The sequence below is a fragment of the Solanum dulcamara genome, chromosome 7 (assembly GCF_947179165.1).
Source record: "Solanum dulcamara chromosome 7, daSolDulc1.2, whole genome shotgun sequence".
Taxonomy (NCBI): Eukaryota; Viridiplantae; Streptophyta; class Magnoliopsida; order Solanales; family Solanaceae; genus Solanum; species Solanum dulcamara.
In genome coordinates, this window is record NC_077243.1 from 79,256,545 (window position 1) to 79,281,253 (window position 24,709).

The following is a 24,709-nucleotide window of genomic DNA, read 5'->3' on the forward strand; positions in this document are numbered from 1 at the left end:
GTATAATCACACGTAAAGAAATTAGTGTTGTACATATGTGGTTTGATGCTGAATGATGATCAACTCTCTTTGATCCTAAACATTACAGCTGAAACTATTTTATAATCATAAATTAGAAGTGTTCCGAAAAACTAAACATGATAGTTAATTGTTGTGATAATTCATGTAGAAAAGAAACTCTGCTTTATAAATTTTATACTATTTATATATTGAAATTGTTGTTGTTCGCTAGCAAAATATATAGGGACTTGCTGTAGAAAAATGTAAGCAAATGTAGCAGCTGCAAGTCCTCTCTGGCAGTAAGGGCTGTACAGGGCAAACCGATAAACCTCACCAAACCGACAAACCCAACCAAACCGGAAAAAAAACCCGACTAGTGGTTTGGTTTGACTTGGTTTGGTGTTTGAAAAAAAAACCCGACCATTATAGGGTTGGTTTGTTTTTAACTAAAAAAAGTCAAACCGAACCCAAACCGACCCGATTATAGATATACTACTTTTAAATTATGTTACACATAGAAATATTTATTAAAATGTAATTTATAAATGTTTTTTAAAATTTTTTCATAATTTTTGTTTTCTTTCTTACATTTATATTTGGACTTGAGAAGCTCATCTAAATAATATACAAAAAAAGCCCATCTTATAAAGTTAAAACTTCAAACAGTGTTCTGCGTACATCTTATATGTTGATATTTTGTACTAGAATTCTTTTTAAGAAGCACTGCTCTATGTTTTTTATTAGATACTATGAAAAATCCGAAAAACCCGAAAAAACCCGAGAAACCCGAAAAACCCGAGAAAAATTGATATTGAAAAACCCGACTTTTATTGGTTTGGTTTGGTTTATAGATTTAATAACCCGACACAAATGGTTTGATTTGGTTTGTAAAAAATCCGAACCAACCCGGTCCATGTACACCCCTACTGGCAGTGATGGATAGTAGTTGTAAGCCTGTAAGTGTTAGTCTATGTGTATATTTGAAAGTCTATAGGGCAGTAGTTGCTTCACACTTGAATTGTGTATTAAAATTAAGGGAACTTACATAAATTTCAGTAGCTTAGTAGCTAATTACTTAAATACACTCTAGTTTGCAATATTACGTATCTTACCATATGTTTGTGAGTCCAGATACATTCAGATAAGTTCTAGATACATTATATCAAAGTGGATTCACATGTATCTAGGATACATAACAAATCTCGCTCGCCTCTCTTCCATCTCACTCACCACTCTCGCATGTATCTGGTATCTTAGATACATGCGAATCACGCCAGATACATACAAATACATATATCTTGTGTGATTCTCATGTATCTGGGAATCTCGCTCACCTCCCTTCCTAATCTCGTTTCTCTCTTCCTTATTTTAGTGTATCTGATAGCAAAGTATGTATCTAGTACGAAACTCTTAATTAATAATAAGATACGCAATATTTTAAAAATATAAATAATAATACTAAATATGATAGTGAAGTACGTGTAATTAAGTAGTTTTCCTTAAAATTATGCATAGGACTCTAGGTAACATCCCCTTTGCCCTTTGGATTCTCCAACTTGCGGTGCTTTTTTGGGAATATTTTACCAATACCTTTCGATTGACCAGAATTTGATGTATTTTTTTTAGCTATTGATGACACTGCAGTGGATCAAAAATATCTGGAAACACTTGTAACAAATATGCATGTCTTACCAATAATTTTTATTATGTGCTTTTTAAAAAAAATATTGATTTTCATACGGAATATACGTGCTCAGAAATTAGTCATATTAAAAGTGGGAAGTAAAAAAAATTAAAAGTTGAATTACTAAAATGTCCTTGTAAAGTCATAATATTTTTGGATAAAAATGTAAAAATACGTACTAATTAAAATAAATACTATCATATTTTATTAAACACTATTATTTAAAAGTTGAATCACTAAAATGTCCTTATAAAGTCATACTCTTTCTGTTCCAATTTATATGACTCACTCTCCTTTTTAGATAATCCAAAAAAGAATGACACATTTCTATATTTAATAATAATTTAACTTTAAAATGTTCATTTTACCCTTAATGAAATGTTTTACCGCTACACAGACATCTATGATTTATTTTAAACTTTGTGCCATGTCAAACTAAGTCATATAAATTAAAACGGAAGAAGTAAGAATTATGGACATAAATATAAACACACATTAATTAAAACAAATACTATCATATTTTATTAAACACTATAATATTTATGAACAAAATTATAAATATACGTTAACTTTATATATATAAAATTCCTGCAACTCTTCGTTCCATTTATCCGCTGTAATTATTTGGCTAATGTTATCATGTTTTATAGAATTACTAGCGAACTTATCCATGCTTCACGCGGTTATATATATATATATATGAATGGGTGAATTGGATGTTCTAGCCACCTACTAGACTTGCATTGACATATACTTGCAATTGAATTAAAGTTGACACGAATTCAATGTTTAAAATTTTATGAAACTAAATAATTAGTTTTTACAAATAATACATTTATAATAATTTAAGGTAATAAAAAAAACAACTCATTAAGAAAATCATTTTCTCAATAGTATAGTTTTAATTTCCACAACAAACGCACTATAATATGAACTACATATATATCAACTATGAAGGGGTAGAGTTAGTTCAGGTACAAAAAGAATTCCAACCCTTTCAACAATCTCCCTGGCTTAAATGGGTTGTCAGTAAGAAAGTGCACAAATAGTCATTAAGAAATCTAGTTTCAGCCACAAATCAAGTGCTAAAAAGAAGAAGAAGTTGAATTTAGCAATTTAGCAAATGCTTAGAATTTATTCTAATAAGGATAGCTTGTACAACACAAATGCATAAACAAAAGGGCAATCTTTGCATGAATTCAAAAATTTATCAAATATTTACGACCACCAAATTATTTTGAAACAAGTTTCTAGAACCATACCTAATATGCAAGAAGTTGAATCTTGATCTTTTGTAGCAGCATCTCTACAACATCTTTCATATTTTTCCTTCTTGCTGGTGATTCAACACAACAGTTTAGCATAACTTTCATGATTGATGCCACACAATCCAACTTCTTCTTTAAGTGATTATCCGTTGTAGGTACCAAGTTACCATCTACAACATTCATTAGTGCCTCTAGGAGTGAATAACTTTGCCCATTGCTTCAAGAAGATCTCCCTCACTCACTAGGCTTTCTCCTAATATACGTTTCAAGCAACATGATCCTAAACTATAAACATCACATTTTATTGACACCAATCCATCTTGTCCATACTCTACAATCAAACAATTAATTTTAAGATGTAACACAATTTCTTGGTGAAAACAAAAAAAAAAAAAATAGAAGAGCAATCCTCAAATTTCTGTAGGAATTCCATTTGACAATTGATTCATAGACACACGAAATTTTTTTTAAATCTTGAACTGAAATAGTAAAAATGCAATGAGTACTGTTCATCAGGCCTGTGAGGCCCAACCTGGCCACATGTTTGGGGGCCAACAGAGTTGTTCAACTAATTTTCAAAAAAATAGTGGACTAATGCATACAAAAAATGCTTAAAATTTGGAATTCTTATTTCGTGACACCAAAACATTGAATGAAGATATGCCATTCATAAAAATGCAATGAGTACTAGTCATCAGACCTGTGAGGCCTTGCCTAACTAAGTATGGGGGCCAACGAGTCGGTTGACATATATTCAGAAAATCAATGGATTAACCCACAAAATAATGTTTAAAATTTTAAATTACTATCGTGACATTGAAAAAGCTTGAAAAAAATAGATGTCATTAATGAAAATGCAATGAATACTGGTCACTGGACCTGATTTGGACAATTTTGGGGGCCAACAGAGTCGGTCGACTTATTTTTAAAAAATCACTGGACTATCACACGAAAAATGCTTGAAATCTTGAATTCCTATTTCATGACATCAAAATGCTAAAAAAAGAGAAGTCTTTAATGATAATGCAACGAGTAATGGTCACCACACCATTACTGGAATATTTTAGGCATAGTACATAAATATAACCCTTAACTTGGTTTCAGCTGACAATTTTGTGATGATCGACTTTTCCATCACAAATTTTTGCCTGTATCGTATACAAAAAAGTAAAAAAATTCACAAAGCAAGTGTCAAGTGACACCTATTTCCCTAAAGTTGCATCTACCCCTAGTTGTGGTAGACCGGCAACTATCGTAAAACTAGTGAATTTCATGATTACGTAAATCAATTATTGTAAACAAAACTATTGTAAAAATATTTGGTTAGGGGTAATGTCATGTCAAGGAGAAGGAGACAAGCTAAGGTTAATTTTTGTTTGTTTGAGTGTTTAGCTTATTGGTTCATCTGTTCGCTCGATCGGACTTTGTATATATGTTTAATCATTTTTGTATTTAAGTATAAATAATATATTTTGAACTTGAAAAATAAAATGGATTGTGATAAATTTCGAATTAGAATTCATAATATTCAAATTCTAAATCTGTCTACGAGAGATAGGAAGTGGAGGAGAAAGACATGTCAAGGAGACAGGCGAAGGCTAAAATCTTGGTTGAGAAGGAGCAAGGGTGAATTTTAGTGCATGACTTATTGGTTCATCCGAATCCAGTAATTAAATTTCACTCGGACCTTGTATATACAATTAAAGATGTACTAAATAAGTATAAATAATATAGTTCGAACTTGTTTAAATAAAATAGGGTGTGATAAGATCCCGAATCAGAATCCATAATGCTCCTCCCGTTTCAATTTGTTTATCTTACGTTTTTTTATTAGTCCGTTTAAAAAAAAGATTGTCTCTTTTTTTTGTTAACTCTTTAATTTTAACTTTTTTCGTCTGACATGTTTAAAACTGCGCGATTAAAAGACATTTTGGTCATTCTACATATCTTTAATTTATGACCACAAGATCCAAAAGTTTTATTTGTTCTCTTAAACTTCGTGTCAAATGAAAAATAAGACAAACAAAGTAAAACAGATGCAGAATATTCAAATCCTAAATCCGTGTATGTAGAAGGAAAGTGGAGGAGAAAGACATGTCAAGGAGAAGGAGACAAGCTAAGGCTAACATAGAACAGACTGAAGTACTATCAAGAAATGAGTAGACAGAAAAGGAGTCTGGCGTACTCTCAAAAAAAGAGGTTATAATAGCAATATAACAAAGCTAAAAAGAGTGATTTAAGGAAGTATGTAACTACTAAAATCCAATTTGCCTTTTTTGTTTTTGCTTTTTGTATGTTTTTTCTTTAAATTCTCAGATCATATATGCACGCCTGTGAACAAGAAAAAATGAATGCAAAAGGGAGAGACATGTCTTGTCATTAATTGTTATCAACTAAGTACGGTTCTATGTGTTTGGCTTTTTCTATCTAAAGGGAATGAATGAAAGACAGAGAAATAAAAGGACAATTGTGGACACTACTATTTTTGTTACATAGTTTAAATTATTAAAGAGACCTACATACCATCTTTATTGGTATAGTCGACAACAACAACATATCCAATGCAGTTTCATAAATTGAGATTTGAGGAGGATAAAGCGTATGCATATCTTAATTTTACCTCAGAGGAAGAAATGTTGTTTCTGATAGACCACCAACTCAAAGAAATTAAAAGGGCATAATATATAAATATGCCCTTTAGCTTGACCTCATTTCACATTTATGCCCTCCAACTTTGGATGTGCACAAGGAGGTACTTAAACTTGTATAAAATTGAACAAGTAGACACACTGTCCTACGTGGCACAAAATTTCCATGTAGGACGAATGTGTCTATTTATTCAAATTTTGGATAGTAAAAGTGTCTACTTGTACACTAATAAAGTTTGAGGTCATAATTACCAGTTGAAACCAAGTTAAGGGTCATATTTATGTATTATGCCAATTAAAAAATAATACAAAGCATAAAAGAGGGATGCAACACGAGGACTTCCCAAGGGGAACATTCTCACTCAAGCATAGTTAACTTTGGAGTTCTGATGAAATTCAATATGTTAGTGCTTGTATAGATGCATCCAAAGATTTTATGTTATGAGTTTTGAAGTATAATAGTTTTTTGCTTACTGGATTCTGGACCACAATTTCATGTCCGTAGTCCTGGAAACAGGTCGCCTTTGGCATGTAGGGAATATTTTGCTTCAAAAGCGAGTCTTTTTGACGAATTAATCGGATCCAAAACGAATAACAAACCCCGCTTACAAAACCGAAATAAAGTTTGCTAACTAAGATATGAAAGTCTAAATAAAATGGCTTAGGAGTTTGCAAATGTATTTTATAAGGTACGAATAAGTTGATAAAAACTATTCTTCTTGTCTCAATTTATGTGATGACATATATATTTTTTTAATTTGTCACCAAAAAGAGATATTTTAATTTAGATAAAATTTAACTTTAAACTTTTTATTTTATCCTTAGTGATCTGATTTATAGCCACATAAATATATATGAAATATTCTAAATCACTAGTTTCAAAAGTTTTTCTTTCCTTAAATTATGTGACTAGTCAAATATCATCACTTAAATTGAGATCGACGAAGAAAGTTAGAAGAAAAGAAGGAGAGGAGACAACTAGCTAGGCTGGGATGGATCTACCAAGTAATAAATTCAATAACTTTTGCTCTTGTTGAACAAAGCTGAAATAAGTTTTGATGATTGTCAAAAAAATATATATAGAAGAACCAGGTGCCTTGGAGACACTGGTTAGGTTGGAAATTGGTTATAGTTTTTGAGGTAAATCCTACCAGAGTAGGTTATAATTTGACTTCTTTGAGCAAGGAGTTCTCCACGACACCAAAATTCCTTATGTTCTTATATTCAGCAATTTACTTCTTGTTTGGGGTCTGAAGAATCCGGTTCTTCGACATTGATAGCTAAAATATCAACTCATATCATGTAAATATAGTAAGAAATTCACTAAATATTTATATATTTGACCGAAATACTATTATATATATAATTAATATGTAATTGTTATAAAAACTTATAAACTTTAAATTTTGAATTCGACCTCTAAGTTATATACTCTTTATCTCAATTAACTTAGAGGTTCCAAAATGAATGTTATTTTACTATAATTAAAGATAATTTAACTTTAATTTTTTTTCTTTTAACCTTAACAAAATGATTTAAAGTTACATAAATATTTAAGAATTATTCTAAACCCTTTAATTTTATTTTTTTTAAATATCATATCAAATCAAACGGTGTCATATAAAATAAAACGAAGGAAAGAACAAAGTGAGTATATGGCTATTGAAAAGTGAAGGTTTTTGAATACCAAGAAGACACAAGACATAACATGGAATAAAACAGATAGAGAACTTTAATTGGCAGGGCATGTGAGCTAGGCTACAACACTGGCAAATTTAGACAAACAGAAGTTGAGCCATTGGGTGAAATTAGCTAATTGATTGGTCTCGTGATGACTAGTACTGAAAATCTATTGCTGAGTTTTCTCTGACTGACTGACAAATTTGACAAATTTAAATTCCTTGCTCCCCTCACCCCCACAAATAAAAATGAGTTAATGATAAATAAAAGATATTTTGAATATAATTTTTTGGGAGTTTATTATCTAAATTATTAGGTGTTCGTGTTTTTTATTTAAACTATCACCAATTTATTATCAAAATTAGTGAGGCAGCTGCTACGTCGATGGAATTTTATGGGCAAATTAAGTTATCACACGCCTTTTGATGATTGTATTCAAACCTTTGCTCTAGTCCGCTTCGAAGGTGTGTTTTGATAAATAATCGATGATAATTCAAGTAGAAATCACTAGTATCTTTATAAAAATTACTTATGCATGTTTTAATAATGTGAGGATTAGTTGTGCATTTATTAGTAATGTAGGGATTATAAGTTATAAATGGTTTATTTATGCAAGATTTGCTTATTCACGTATTAGTTATTTCATCTTCTATTTTATATAAAAGGGCAAAGAGCCTGATTTACCTCTGAACTTTATGATATGGAGCTGATATATCCCCCTTTAAAAAAGTAGCACATACATACCTCTGTCATTATTGAAATGACACATATATAACCACCCCCCCTAAACCGTTACAAATTATTTTTTACTAAATTAGAAATACATTCTTTTTTACTAACCTATATATGATCTTTTTCACAAATAAATTATTTTTGAAAAAATATATATACCCATACATATACCCTTTTCTTCTAACGGAAGTGAAAAAAATTATTTTTAAAATTATTTTTCAAAGTTTTTTATTAAAAAAAGCAATACATATAGGGGTATATTTGATCTTTCTCACACATAATTTATTTTTTTGATTCAACGGCTAATTTGACTTTATTATTTAGATGGTCAAATTTATTTTTCTCACTACTTTTATTGTAAAATTTATTATACATGCCCCAATATTTTTTATAGATACAAAAATTAAATTACAATATAGCATCAAAAAAAATAGTTTTAAATTACAATATAGCTGTAAAATAGTTTTAAATTTATTTTTTATTTTTTTCTCTTTTTTCCATTCACACTTTTTTTTATTTCTCTTATATTTACACCAAAGAATGAAAAATAAAAAATAAAATAAGAATTAGAAACTCAAATAATAATAATTAAAGAAGTCAAAAAAATTATGTGTGAAAAAGATTATATATACCCCTAAACTTTGCTATTTTTTTTTTACATGTATGAGTATATAAATTTTAATTTTTAATTTTTTTACTTTCTCAAAAAAGATATATACCCATACATGAATTTTTTTAAAATTAAAAATCAAAAAATTATTTTTTTCACTTCCTTAAGATGAAAGGGGTATATGTGAGCTATTTTAAATTTGTAACGGTGGGGGTATATATGTGTCATTTCAATAACGGTAGGGGTATATATGAGCTAGTTTTTAAACGAAGGATATATCAGCTTCATATAACAAAGTTTAGGGGTAAATCAAGCCCTTTGACCTATATAAAATAATGTATAAATTCTCTCACAACTTATACATATATTAATTATGTGAGAAAAACAAGCATGAACCAAATATTATATTAGCAATATTATGTTTTATGTGGAAAAGAGAAAATAAAAAACAATCAAAGTATCAAACAATGTAAAACTATGCAATATTCTAAGTGGAGATTATTTTTCTCCATTTTTGTAATCAAATAAGGTATAGAGTTATATTAATTTCAATACATGAATAGTTCTTCTAACCAACATCCATACAACTCCTAAGTATTTTCTTATTTTTTTGATATTTGATAAGTTATAGCAGAAATTATTATTCTAGAAGTATTTGTGTATAACAATTCGTAATAATTGTGATAAAGTGATCATAAATAACTTTATTCTTAAGCTATTAAATATCTTAGATTTAAACTTTTAGAGTGCATTTGGTTCATCCAAGTAGTATGATCCATTGGTGCAGAATTTATTCTAATTTCAAGAGTTTAGATATTACATTTACCTTTAACAAGTAAATGCATTAACTATAAATTATTATTATTTACGTAAATTTGAATTAATCGAACTCGAAAGTAAGCGCGGAGGTCTTAATCTAACCTAACCTGCATTCAGAAGGGTTGTCTTGTTACATGGCATTTGTCATTCCTATCAGTCCTTTTCATGTTATAAGGCAAATTGCCTGTGACTGTCCAATTTTGGACTCTCTTGTAACTTATCCAAATATTTCACAATTAAAAGTCCCCAACAATTTTCATCAAAAAAGTATTTCACAAAAAAAAAGAGAAGGAAATTAAATTAAAGAATAAGAGGTTAATGAGGGTTGGTTAATTAAGCTATATTGTCTATTAATATTAATATTATACTCCTAGTGAAAGTTATGTTCAAACAACGAAAAAATATCTATGAAATAATTTATATGCACACATTTTTATAACTTATGTCCAGACAGTGAATCAAAGTAATGTCTTATCATAATATTTTAAAATATCTTTTTATTCTATTACAATACAATTTTTTTTTTTATACTTAAATCAAACATAGTCACATAAAGGGAATTTTTTTAGGGAGAGTGACAACCTAGAGATAGAAAAAGGGAAGTATGTCAGCAAATATCTTGACATTCCGTGATCACCCATTACATAATTTTTTTTTGATATTTATATTAAAATTCGATTAAAAATTAAATCGTGTATTGTATAATTTATTTTTGAAAAAACACTTTTATAATATGATTTTTTTCATTTTTATCGAGACCGTAGGGTGAAGGAATTCCAACTATCCATCACAACTCATGCATGTTGCTGGTCACCAATTACATCTTCTTCTTTTTTTGAATTTCAGTCGATGTCCAATATTCTTATTGGAGTTCGATTAGATTTGGATTCGAGCATTGCAAGGATCCACTTTTGGCAGCAACACTCCCAATATAACTTTTTTAATTTTCAGCCATTCGCGCCCGAGACATAAAGTAAAAATAAAGAAATCCCGATCATTCCACCACAACTCATAGCGATCATTTATTACATCATTTTCCTTCTATAAAAACCTCTTCTTTATTCATTCTTCACATCAACAAAACCATTATTAAAGAGAGAAATGGCATCAAGAAGAGTGCAAAGTAAAATGGCAAAGCGTAGCAAGCTCCACCTTTTACGAACACTTACAAACTCCAAATCAGTAAATAATACTATCATCTTTTTCTTCTTTAATTTAGCTTATATATTTTTCCTGTGTTTTAATTTACGTGACATAATTTGAAATACATTGATTTTAAGAAAATAAAAAGAGTTTTTAAGTGATATTTTACATGTTATGATTTTTTGTTGACAATAAAAAAGTCTATTATATACTCCTCTCCCTCCGTTCTATTTTATGTAAAGTTATTATTGTTTGAGGAAGTTAAACAGTTTTTTCCTGAGTAGAGTAGTAGTAATATATTGATTTATTAACTATGTTGACTTATAGTACATTTAGTGTAGATTTAAATTCGACCTAGAGAATATTAAAGATAAAATGTATGAGTTTAAAATTCAATTATTCTCAAATATAAAGAAGTTCCCTATGCTCTTTCAAGAACTAATAAAGAAATAATGTCACCTAAAATGAAATGGATGGAGTGCATTTTCTTTTCCTCTAATCATTTTAAATTAAAGTTTCAAAAAATGGTGTTAAAAAGAAAAACAGTAAAGCAACTGCCTAATTTATTTTTTATTTTTATTTTTGTGAAGGTGAAAAAGAACTCTATCATCTTGGATGCTTTCCTTTACATCATCAAGCTAAGACTCCAGCTAGAAGCCATTCAAAGAGAGTATCAACAACTCTTAAATCATGTCCAATTAGTACACTCTCCCCCCCTCTCTCTCTATATATTAGAAATTATGACTCCCTCCGTTTCAATTTATTTGTATAGTTTTAATTTGATACAGAGTATTAAAAAAAAATTAAAAATTTTGTGGTTCTAAATTAAAAATTTGTAGAATTTACAAAAATGTCTTTCAATCTTGAACTCGTAAACATATCATTTGCACAATTAAATTAAATAATTATAAAAAAAGAAAAAAATATTTTTTTAAACGGATTAACAAAACAAAAAGAAAAACAAATTGAAATAAAGGGAATATTATTTAATATATTTTTTATTTTATTTTTATTTAATATGATGATGCCATGAGTTGAATTAGAAATACACATTACTTAGAAAAAAACATGAAGTAGAAAGGAGTAAGTTCTGTAGTTAGATAACAAAAATCGTCACTAATTCTATTCAGTACATAATTAATTAGTGATGGATTATCAAAAAAACTTGTTAGCTACGAGCTACTCAGTGACTGATTAGCAACAAATTATTAAAAACTTCCATTAACTATGAACTATTCAAAGTTAGATTTGCAATAATCAATTTTTTTTAAGTGAGAGTTAGTAAGGGCTCATAGAGCTACTTCAAATTTGTTTGGAACTGAGGCGTAGTTATTATTATTGTTGACGTAGGAAGTGAAGGTGGAAAAGCTTATTGGGACAAGATTTTTGGTGAAAGTGACATGCAAAAAGGGGAAAGATGTGCTTGTGTCAATTTTGGAGGTATTTGAAGAGATGAAACTAAGTGTTGTTCAAGCTAGAGTTACAAGTAGGTACTTCTTTGGCATGGAAGCTATTGTGGAAGCTGAAAATGAAGCTAATTTGGATGTAAAAGTTAATTTGACAAGAGCACTTCAAATGGCTATCTCCTTTGGGGAGGAATTAATGTAGCTCTTTAAGTTTTTTTCCCCCTTTTCTTATTATCCTTCTATCTAGTTGTTCATGTAATGAGGGTTAAAAAAATCACTTTCTTTTTGTTAGCCACAAGGTATGAAAGTGAAAGAGAAAAGACAAAAATGTTAAAAGTGTTAAACTCTTTTAATTCCTTGTTTGCGTTATAACTTAGTGTTATTGCCACCAATTAATCGTGCAGATTGCTTTTTTCTAAATTAGAGATTTCGATTTCGAGTCTTGAATATGAAAACATATATTTTTGATAGCAAGCGTTTCCCCCAAATGAGTCCTAAGTGGCACAAATTTAAATTAGTCGAACTCCAAATATCAAATACCGAATGAAAAATAAAAGAAAAGCCGTGTTATCGATCCAACTTTTTAATTAAGTTTGAGAATTAGTTTAAATATATCACCTGTTTAAGTTTTCGACCCCTAATTAATAACTCCGCCGTTAAAAGCGCCACCCTTAGAAATTAGATTCTGCAATGCGCGAATTCAAATTAAATCAGATAGCAATACAAATACCAGACATCGAATGGATTCGACTTTTGTGGAAATGAAGAAACGTAGGGCAATTCTCCCTTGGCAAGAAAGAATTTAATTCATGCATAAAGCTTAGCAATCTTGCTAAAGGAGAATACCCTGCGGTTCTTGTCCTCTCCAATTTTTGAAATTTCTTTGAGTAGTTTATGATTTTTTCACCTACATTTATAGAAACTTGATATTGGCATAATTCATTTAGGATATGCTCATGAAAAAAGAAAAGGAAAAAAAAAAAGACATGTGATGTTGCTGCAATATATTCTCCTTGTTAAAAGAATCTTAACATTTAATTAGCGTTGGAGGTAGGCTTTTAGATACGAATTCGATATAATTCAGTAGTTTTGATTGAAGTTTGATATTCATATGTTAAATTTGGAATCAATTCACTCACATAGAATTCAAAATTCATAATATTTAAATTATGAATCTGCCAATAGAACATATAACTCCATCATGACTTCATTATTATCTCTTTAATTCTTTGATTTAACATGTAACTCCATAATGAATTCATTATTGACTCTTTAATTGTTTGATTTATTCTCTCTGTTTATTGAAAAGATATTGTTGAAGAAGGCTAATGTTCTTTCAAACTAGTCCTATTTTTGTTCCCCTCCCACTAATAATGTATATCTTGTTTGGATCACTTCAAATGTTACATGTGTTGAGGCTACACGCAAATTTAGAATTTTGAGTTTGCTGAGACACAAGTTACAATCTATCAGACCTATGACCTTGGCCGGCATATGGTACTACATATACTATCCAAATTTTGCTCAAAATTTATATGAAAAAATTTGGGTTATACCCAAACTAGCCTCAACAACAAGCATGTACTAGCTCAATCAATAACTTGCGTTTGAACGAATTATATTTTTATCGGCTAACTAAATTTGACACCCCTAAATCCAATCTCTAGCATATAGAGAGCTCAGAGTTATTGGCACCTTAATAAGATATCCTATGAGTCTATGACAACAAGAAAACATATGCCAACAAATGCCATTAATTATAAGACTAATATTCAACAGCAAGAGATTCCACAACATAATTTTCTTTTTCATGGAATCATGGTCAAAAACTTTAGAGATCTCACACTTTTTCCCTTTTGTGATATTATGCTGCTATTTATTGTTGTTTTCTCATAAGTGTCACAATGAGTTGTTAATGTTGACATAAATTCTCATCAATTACTGCTCCTAAATTCACTTTTACTTGTAATTAATTAGAAGGTCAAAGAATAACTTCTCCTCCATATCTCCAATAATATTGCAGAGGCGAATTCAGGATTGTACCTTTTTTTTTCAAAGTTATATGAAACAAGAAATGAAAATCTTTTCATCATTAATTGAACCAAAAAAGGACAGTCTGTGCACTAAATGTCGTGCGTTAGCAAGTTAGAAGGGCCTCACAAAAAGAAATATTTTTGTTTTAAAAAAATTGTAGTCTGAAACATGTCATAGTACTTTTGAAAATTGGGGCGTTTAATATACCATGACATTTATTTGGTTATAATAATTTATCACTAAGGGTAAAATGATAAGGATAAAGTAAATTCCTTTCAAATTTAGAAGTGTGTCATTCTTTTCAGGACATACTAAAAAAATAGATTATATCACATAAACTAAAACGTCGCAAAAGGTATATATTTTAAGTGTGAAAGAAGATGCTAAGAATTTGCGCTTCAAATCAATTATTCCTTTAGTCCTTATACATAGCATATGCATTGACATATACTCTAATAAAAGAATACTTACCTTTTCCTCTTTGCTATAAAAGAGTTTCATATAGTATTAGAAATATACAAACATCAAATCAATTGGTCAAGAAAAACCTTCAAGCTGTGTGTGGATGCATTACTGGGTTAATCTTCTTTGGCAAATAGCCAAATTTCACTATTATTTGATGCAAATTTGGTCATTTATTGCCAAAGAAGATTTGCCCCGTAAATCACTCATACAATATTATTCCTATACAATAACAGTGATCACTTCAAAGTTTGCAATATATGCAATTAAACACGTGGCAATGGTTAGTTGAATATCGTTAGTATAAAAAAAATGATTGGTCTTTAATGATATGATTTTCTAATGCATGAACTTAGATAATTCATGTATCTTTTAAATATATCTATATGATAGTTTTTTCTTCTTTCAACACAAGGTGCATTTTTCCTGCACTGTCCAAATTAAATATATCATTTTTTTTGAAACGAACTAATAAAAAATTAATGTCACACAAACTGAAATAGAAAGGAGTATATATTATTAAACCAAACTATAAGAGGAAAATTGATCACTTCAACAATGAATACAAGGGAAGTATATCACTCATGTATATTAAAATCATGAAGAACTCATTCTTTTATCTCCCAAGCAAGGTTCTTAGCAATGTGATTCATCCAATGGTATGCAATTATAGATTAATTTCAATTCCTGCAAAGCAAGAACAAGATTAACAGATTCATTAGTTGTTGTGAAGGTAGAAATGTTGTTTCCGACGGACCATCGGCTCAAATAAAACATAATATATAACAAGAAGTATTTGAAAGGAAATACAACAATGAAGATTTTATGGTACAAATAAAGCTAACAACAAATAATACGAAAACTGAAGTAAAGAAACCAACAGGTAATAATAAAATTGAAGAAACAATACTAATAAGGTAAACTTGCCAATGCTCGATTAACAAAAAGGGTTCTACAAGCCTAACATAAAGAGTTTCCGCTTTATCTACTTATTCCTTCTTCTCCAAAACAAATAGGGGATGAAGTGCCCATCACACAAATTATCAAATTGAAATGCATCAAAGACTAAACCTTCATCTCACCATTACTTTTCAAAGACGACGAAATTTCTAACAAAGTTATATGAAACAAGAAATGGAAATCTTTTCTAACTAGGAAAGTGATTTACTTTTTCTTTCCTTTTTCACTAATAGGTATCTTTAAATGATTATGGTAGGTAATTATCTCACAAGAGAGGTAATTAACATGCATGACACTCTCTCTATATGATTGGTAAAGTTATTTATCTTTTTTCTTTTAAAGTTATGATTAATTAGGTGACTTAAATGATTAAGGAAGGTAAGTTATCTCATAAGAGGTGGCATTCCACTCTCTATATATGCTTAGGAAAGTCATTTATCTTTTATTCCTTTTTCACTAATAGGTGATTTAAATGATTATGACAGGTAAATTATCTATGTAATTCGAGGTGATCATATAATATTCCCTATGACTAGCTAGGAAAGTCATTTATTTATTTTCCTTTTAAAATTATGATTAATTAGGTGACTTAAATAATTATGGCATTTAAGTTGTCTCATAAGAGGTGGCATTCCACTATATATATATGCTTAGGAAAGTTTTTTTTTTCTTTTTTCACTAATAGGTGACTTAAATGAAAGAGTCATTTAAGTTATTTATCTTTTTTTCTTTATATATGATTGAAAAAGTCATTTATCCTTTTTCTTTATGATTAATAAGGTGACTTAAATGATTATGGCAGGTAATTTATCTCATACGAGGTAACATGCCACACTTTATATATCCTTAGGAAAGTCATTTATCTTTTTTCATCTTTTAAATTATGACTAATTAATTAACTTAAATGATAATGACACGTAATCCGTATGTATCTATATATTTATATAATTCTAAACACAAAAAAGTGATGTGGCACTCTCCCTGACTAGGAAAGTCATTTATCATATTTCCTTTTAAAAAAATATGATATATGTGACTAAAATGAAAATGAGAGACAATTTATCTTTCCATGCATCTATGCAATTTTGGACATAAGAAAGGTGATGTAACACTCTTTATCACTTGGAAAGTTATTTATTTTTTTTCTTTTTAAATTATGATTTAATTTGGTGACTTAAATGATAATGGCAGGTAATCTATCTATCTCTATATAGACTAGACGAAGACACTCAATCCTCAAAACAATGACAACTTCTCAAACTTCTCCTCCCAAATATTTACAAGAGGATAGCCTAAGTGAAGAGTGTAAGAAATTGCTCTCTACCCTACCAAAAGAAAAAGGATGGATTGGATCATATATCTACAATTACCAAGGTTTTTGGAAATCACCAAGATTGATCCAAGGTGTGATTCATGTGAACAACAATTTCAAGCTCAAGACAGTGATATCATCCTTATTACAACTCCAAAATCAGGAACTACTTGGCTAAAACCACTTTTATTCTCTCTAGTGAATCGAATGAAACATCCTATTTTTGAACAAAACCACCTATTTGTCAAGAACCCTCATGTTCTTGTTCCATTCTCGGAACATACACTCTATGTTGATGGTCGAGTACCTGATTTTTCATCCTTCACTTCACCTAGACTCTTGTCAACTCATGTGCCCTTTGCTTCATTGCCAAAATCTGTCCAAGATTCAAGAACCAAACTTGTTTACTTGTGTAGGAATCCTAGGGACACTTATATTTCTCTGTGTCATTTTGCAAACAATTTAAGACTTCATCACAAAGACACCAATTCTATTGAAGAAATGTTTGGTCTTTTTTGTAAGGGAGTGAGTGTTTATGTTCCGTTTTGGAATCACGTGTTGGATTATTGGAAACAAAGCATAGAAAAACCAAACAAAGTACTTTTCTTGATGTATGAAGAAATGAAAGAGAAGGATCTGGATTAAAGTTTACATAAACTTGATTAGGCATTATTATGATATATGCCAGTTGAGTGCAATTATTTATTTTGGAATATCAATGTTGGAGTCGTTCATTACCTTATTAGGATTGATTAGGGCTGGGCGTTCGGTATTCGCTCCGGTATTTTTAAAATTCAGATTCGGTAATTCGGTAATCGGTAATTCAAAGTATATATCAAATACCGAACTTTCAAACTTCGGTTCGGTAATTCGGTAATCGGTAAATCAAACTTCGATTCGGTATGGTATTCGATAATACCATATTTTTTTAATAGTTAATGTACAATAAAAATTTGTCCGCATTTAATATTTACATTAACCTAATAAATACATATCTTAACTTACATTTTTATTACTACACCATAATTAAGTAATATATGCATTTTAACTTACCGAATACCGAAATCGAAATTGCTCTGAAGCCACATTCTACGAAGGAGAAATGATACATCATAAACAAAGAGAAAATACTTTATGAATAGATATAGAATTAAAAAAATATTACCATGTAATAAAAATGATGAAAAAGAGTGAAAACAAAAATCTCTAATATATCACACATAATTTTTATACATATGTTTTTTCAAAAACTCTACATCACTGCACTAATTATTAATTAGTTTCTGCAAAGATATGAAAGAGTTGGAATCTTTCGTTTTTAATGTAACTACCAAACAGTTTATGTAGATAACTGACGTAGTAAATCATGCAAAGTGAAATTAGAATTCTTAACCAATTGCATAAATTTGAAATTAGAATTTATAATTTTTATATGTACATGAATTTAAATTTTAGCAGTTATCCATAATGTACGTGTTTGAAAGTGTGCATATAGTATGCTATAAACGTGGAAAAGTTGAAATGAAAGTGGTAAGGGAAATGAAAAAAATGGATAGTTTCCTCTTACTAAACTCTTCTCTTTTTGGTAATTTTTCTTCTTTTTTTTTTTCCAGTTTTTTTGTATTAATAAAAAAATAAAATAAAAAAATAAAAAAATAAAAATTCGGTATTTCCCGAAAATACCGAATACCGAAATACTGAATTTTATATTTCAGTACCGAATATCGAACCGAATTACCGAATACCGAAATAATCGGTTCGATTTGGTAATTCAATTTTTGATATTTTATGCCTAGCCCTAAAATTGATAATGTAAGGCCCAGCCCCTTATTTGATCTTATTCCTATTGAGAATTTTTTTATTTCAATAAAGGACCGCTAGATACTCTGTCTAGTGGTATGAATTTCCCAAAAAAATTAGCTTGTGATTGACTCTATTGCAGTACCTTTATTATTTTAAATGTTCATCATTCAAATTGTTGCAAATTATGTAGTAAATTCATATTTCGTATATTTGTCATAGACAAATAATGTTTTTATTATTGCTACTTAGTACTACAGTAGTGTCAATGAGGTTAGAGGCGGTTGGTTTTCTATTTTATTTTGTGATTAGAGAAATTACCTGTGCTTCGCGTGATTACATAAGAAATCAATAATACTACCAAATGCTAATATTTTAGATTTTGATAAAACAGAACCAATTAGTCGCATATATTATGTTCCAATTTAAGCATCTAAAAGTAAAAGTGAAAGTGAGCCAAATATATATTCTCTAGCTTAATCTAAATGGAACAACTCTACCACCTTATAATAAAGAGAACAAGTGATTAAGAGCAAAGCTATTTACATACATGTATACTATTTTTAAAAAAAAATTAAAATTAAAAATACATACATTTTTACACTAATAAAAGCTTATACAAAAGATAGGAAAGAAAGAAGGAGAGAACAGTTAAGAAAATAACAAATCAACATTCCCATCTTATTAAGTAAGAATATCCTATGGGTTTGAGATATTTCGTAAATTACATTTTAGGGTAAATTACCTTTTTACACATATTCCCCTACTATATTTACTTTTATTCCCTATTACACCAAAAAAATTCCAAAATCACTCTTTTTCCTTTAGCTCTCTCTCCCTCACTGATACATCCGCCTCCTCCTACATCCTCGCCCTAATTTGCTCTACTTAATTCGATCCTCTTCAACCGTTAATCAATTTCAAGGTTCCAACTAAGGTATATTTTAATCTTTCCTTATATGGAATTTCACTTCATCCTCATTCAATCTGATTTCTCCTAAAAGTTGTATCTTTTGATTTCTTCTGTAAATCTTTGAAAAATCTTCTAAAATTATTATCATTTGCTTTCTTCTGTAAATCTTTCTATTTTTGTTTCTCATACCTTCAATGATACATATGGAATCCGTTCATGGTCTCAAACAGTCCAATAAAAATTAAGAAATTCTTGTTTCACCTGGTTCTGATTCATCTTGGGAAGGTTACGACGAGGTTAGATCCAAACATCGTAACAATTCAGCAGTGATGGATAAGCTACGTGAGAAATTGAAGTCGAAAGCTACAGTTAAACATGCACCCAAAGAAATAGACAACAAGATTGAAGGGGTTACAACACGCCCTAATCTCCCAAAGGTATGGGTTCAATTAAGTTTTTTTTTTAGAATGAAAATTTAGTGAAAGTTTTTTGATTCTGATACATATCATTTATGTATCAGATTATCATGTATCAAGCGATATCTCTTCTGATACATAATGTCTTTTTCAAATGCAATTTTTTGGAGATTTACTATTTCTGATACATCATGTTTAAGTGTCAGTTTCTATTGTTTCAAGTTTTAATGATTCTGATACATCTACATTTATGTATCAGATACATAATATCTTTTTCAAATGCAATTTTTTGGAGATTTACTATTTCTGATACATCATGTTTAAGTGTCAGTTTTTATTGTTTCAAGTTTTAATGATTCTGATACATCTACATTTATGTATCAGATACATAATGTCTTTTTCAAATGCAATTTTTTGGAGATTTACTATTTCTGATACATCATGTTTAAGTGTCAGTTTTTATTGTTTCAAATTTTAATGATTCTGATACATCTACACTTACGTATCAGATTATAAGATATAACTGCTTCTGATACATCTTCTGTATGTATCAGAATCTCATCTCATGTATCAGATATTTTAATGCATATGATACATCGTATTTATGTATAAAGTTCAAGTTGTATTTAACCATTTTCATGTCAATGCAGGGAATGAAATACGTCATCAAGAATATCCCGTCCCACCCATTGAGATTTGGAACGACATATAGGGCTATTCTACATTTAAAGTTGATGTATCAGATACATAACTTATGTATCAACAAAACTGAAAAAAAGATTGAAATCGAATTTGGTTTGAATTTATGTTCTGTTTTTTTGCTTGAATTTTCATGTACACAACCATTATTTTTTTAACTAAATTAATCTCATTAATTAGATCAGTAATTGATTTAAAGAACCAATCATACCTTATATTAAGATACTATCCATAAATAGATGATCTTCATTAATTATTCTATAGATAATTGATGTATCAGATACATCACTAATGTATCAGAAAGGTTGAAAAAAAGGGGATATCGGGTAATTTTGGTACAATGAGGGATGTATAGTAATTAGACTTTTCCATTATGGAATTTAGGTAAAGTTTATTTTATTTTATTCTATCTTTTACCTGAAATAGTACCCTCATCATTTTAATATTAATGATGAAATAAAATAATTTTGAGATTAACTAATATCTCAAACCAAACATGAAGATAGATTCATTTGGATATGCTGAAGAAAAGAAGGTAAATGGTCTTTACCCTCTTATGAGAGGCCAAATTGTTTCAACCCCTTTGTCAAAAAATTGTATTGTGTGTGAAAATAATGTCTCACTTTAATAGTTGAAGATATAATTAAAATATAAGAATACTTTTTAATAGTGTGACACTTTTTGGAGAAATTGAATTGTGCGGGCTTCTGCCCAAGGCAAATATATCATATCATGTTATACGTATTTTTAGCTGATTTGGCCAAACAATTAGCATAATATAGTCAATAGTTTGAGATGTTTAGAAAAGGGATATTGGCATATGCTGCTAGAACAATTTTCAAGGTTTTTTTCCCCTTTTATATAACTTTCACAAATCTCTGAATTTTTTTTCTTTATTAGATTCTTCTCTCTTTCCGGTTCCCACCTAAAATAAAAAGAGCACTATATTGTATATACTCTCAAGTCATGAAAAGAAAATGGTACAAGGCCTAACCCATTGGTGACCCCTCAAAGTTGGCACTAACTTTCATTTAGACACCTCAACTAAGCTTTGTTCATTTTAGACACCTCAAGTAAGGTTCTAATGTGTCATTTTGACATTTTTTTTTACAATTACCCAAATATCTAAAGTGTGTGTAATACACTTGACGCTGATGTGTCAAAGTGACCAATTAAATGAAGAAACATGACAGATATATCAAAAATAATTTTAAAATAATGACTTTTGATTAGAAAAAAAGTGGTCATTAACTTCATTTAATTGGTCACTTTGACACATCAGCGGCAAGTGTATTACACACACTTTAGATATTTGGGTGATTGTAAAAAAAAGTGTCAAAATGACACATCAGAACCTTACTTGAGGTGTCTAAAATAAATAAATCTTAGTTGAAGTATCTAAGTGAAAGTTGGTGCCAACTTTGAGGGGCCACCGATGGGTTCCGCCAATGGTACAATAGTTTACGTTCAAGGTATTAATAGTACTGTAAGAAATATTTATGCAGTCAGATCATTTATAAGATGATTTCATGAAAATTTCTTGATGAACATTAATTTTTAATAGTCGATTTACTATAATAGGTTACAATTCATTGATAATATATTTTTTTTAAATAATATTGTCAGAAAATTGTTAATTTCTGATAGAATTCATCAAAATTTGATTTTTCTTATGTCGGTAGAGTTTTCAAAAGATTTTGCATGGGAACTCCCTTATCGACGAGTCAAATTCCAATGGAATGTTTGTGGAAAATTAGCTATTTGTATTTCAAATAAAAAGTAATTGTGGAATTAATGTATGTCCAATGAGTTGTCATGTTTGATTTGACGGTTGTGTTTTGATATGCATTTCATTTATTGATAGAGTAGACAAAGGTCCTGATTCAAGACTCACATTGTCCATTATCAAAAAACCTTTTCATGTAATATTTGGCTTAAGAAAAATTAGAAGTTTTCGGTACACTAGTGAGGAGGACGAAACTTTTCGATATAATGGTCACACATTTACCATGATATCATAGCTAATCTTTGGTGAGCCCATTCCTGCACTACTACACTTTTTTTTTTACACTATCCATCATGAGAATTAATCGTGTTCTCACTTATCGTTTAACGTGGCTCAAAATTTTAATCTACCGATTGATGATAGAGGTGCTCAACCACTAAAGCAAACCTCACTTGTCTATGGAGCGTATGGAGTTCTCTCCCAACGTCATTTTAGCCCATCGAACCATTGACATTGCTTCAGGCCCAATTATTAGCATGTTGAGCCCAATCTGTCTTCCACTGCCCTAAGCCCACTTAGATGCTCAGATTCTTTCACATGAACAGATGCATATATTGAGAAAATTAAAATAAATATCTTTACCTTTATTGTAAATATTGAAGTGACTCATGTTATAATATATTGTATAGGTGATTTACCGGGCAAATCTTCTTTGGCAATAAATGACCAAACTTTCACCAAATAATATAGTGAAGATGTGGCTATTTGCCAAAGAAGATTAACCCAGTAATGCATCCACACACAATTTGAATTATTTTGTGTCTCTTTACCAATGGTTTTGATGAACATTTCTAAATACTTTGAAACCCTTTTATAGTAAAGAGAAAAAATGCAATATTCTTTCATAGGAGTATATTTCAATGCATATGCTATGTGTAAGGACTACTCGAATTATATCATGTTCCAATTGAGCATATTAAAATATGATAAAGTATTCATATTTATGACTTAAATTTTAAAAAAATTTCTGTGCGTGTTCTCAAGCGCTCATTATGTAGATAATTAAATGACATTAAATTTATCATCTCTATTAATTATACATATCAACCTCAATTAGAATATACATCAAATTTTATGGAACCGTTAAAAAGTAATTAAAGGGAATATTGATATAAGTGAGATTATGCTGATGTTGAACCATTCATGTTTGACAAGTATTCCCACCAATTCATTTTACTTGATCTATGCTGATTTGATATTCTTCTTAAGAAAATATTTGTTAACTAAGGATTTATTTTACTAAATTAATTATATTAATTATTTTTGAATATCTAAATTGTAATTATTTCATAATAAGGATCATATCAGAAGAAAATGATAAATTTATCATGATTTGTTAACAAAATTAAATAAAAAGAAAAAATTATGTTATAGTATAAGAGCTAAGTAAAGTGAAACGAAAGGGTTAGTAAAATAAGTTCCTGGCTCTTTACCATTTCCAAGAGACATAAAGGAACTAAATTGAGACAAGAAAATAGTTGAAAATGAAGCATCTCAAGCTTGTGGCTTTCTTTTAACTCTAGAATTTCTACTCTTAATTTTGCACAAAATAAAAACTTGTAGGAGAACTAAAATTCAAGACCAAAAAAATAGAAAACAAAAAAGAATAGCACATTCTTGAGGTTCAATGGCACATTCTCCTCCACCAACTCATTGCTTTTGTTCTTGACATTCTTCGAATTGAAGTACATATTCTTGGTCCTTATAACCTTAAAAATTTTGAGATAGTGTAAGTAGTTCAGAATTTGGATTTTATAGAGTAATGTGAATAAGTTTAAGACACAATCTAAAGATGTCGCGTTTAGATGAAATTATATTATTAGAAATGATGAAGAAAGATGGTTGTTGTGGGGATTAAGTGAGGTGAAATATACGACAAACCTGATAAAATACCAAGAAGTAGAGGTGTCAAACTGATTATCTACTTGTTGTCAAACTGATTAAGAATGAGAAAATTAAATACATTATCATATCATCATCTTAGGGCTATTCTTAAACACTGCAGATATTTGTTCAGCAAATCAAGTTGCTGACTTCTTGAGCACAAGCATAATAAAAATCTAATAATTTGGGAAAATGCGCTCAAGTTATGGAGTTCCTTGTTTGGCAGAGGCGTTGCTTTTGACAGATTGTAATCTTTTTTAGTGTACTAAAAAAAGTAATTAAATTTTGAATTTAATATTTATGCATATTTTAGTTCACATATACAAGTTTCAAAAGTTTTTTTTAAAAAAACTTTATGTCTAGCTAGTCAAATAATATCTCATGAACTGAAAGTGTGGAATACTAAATATAATATGGTGGCATTTCTCTAACCAATTGGGTAAAAAAGTAAGA

At 29.4% G+C, this 24,709-nt stretch overlaps 1 protein-coding gene and 1 pseudogene across 2 annotated transcripts; both read left to right on the plus strand.

Moving 5' to 3' along the window:
- Positions 1 to 10,530: 10,530 nt before the first annotated feature.
- LOC129895908 (uncharacterized) lies at positions 10,531 to 12,363 on the plus strand. 2 transcript variants are annotated; one of them, XM_055971693.1, is made up of 3 exons: positions 10,531 to 10,623; positions 11,175 to 11,285; positions 11,935 to 12,331. In XM_055971693.1, the coding sequence occupies exons 1-3, from the start codon at positions 10,543 to 10,545 to the stop codon at positions 12,190 to 12,192; spliced, it is 450 nt and encodes a 149-aa protein (XP_055827668.1). In that variant the 5' UTR covers positions 10,531 to 10,542; the 3' UTR covers positions 12,193 to 12,331. The 2 variants fall into 2 exon arrangements, with proteins under 2 accessions (XP_055827668.1, XP_055827669.1); XM_055971694.1 differs by lacking the exon at positions 11,175 to 11,285 and having other exon boundaries at positions 11,935 to 12,363.
- A 4,327-nt stretch (positions 12,364 to 16,690) lies between these two features.
- On the plus strand, positions 16,691 to 17,403 carry LOC129894923 (cytosolic sulfotransferase 12-like; annotated as a pseudogene).
- The last annotated feature ends 7,306 nt before the right edge of the window (positions 17,404 to 24,709 follow it).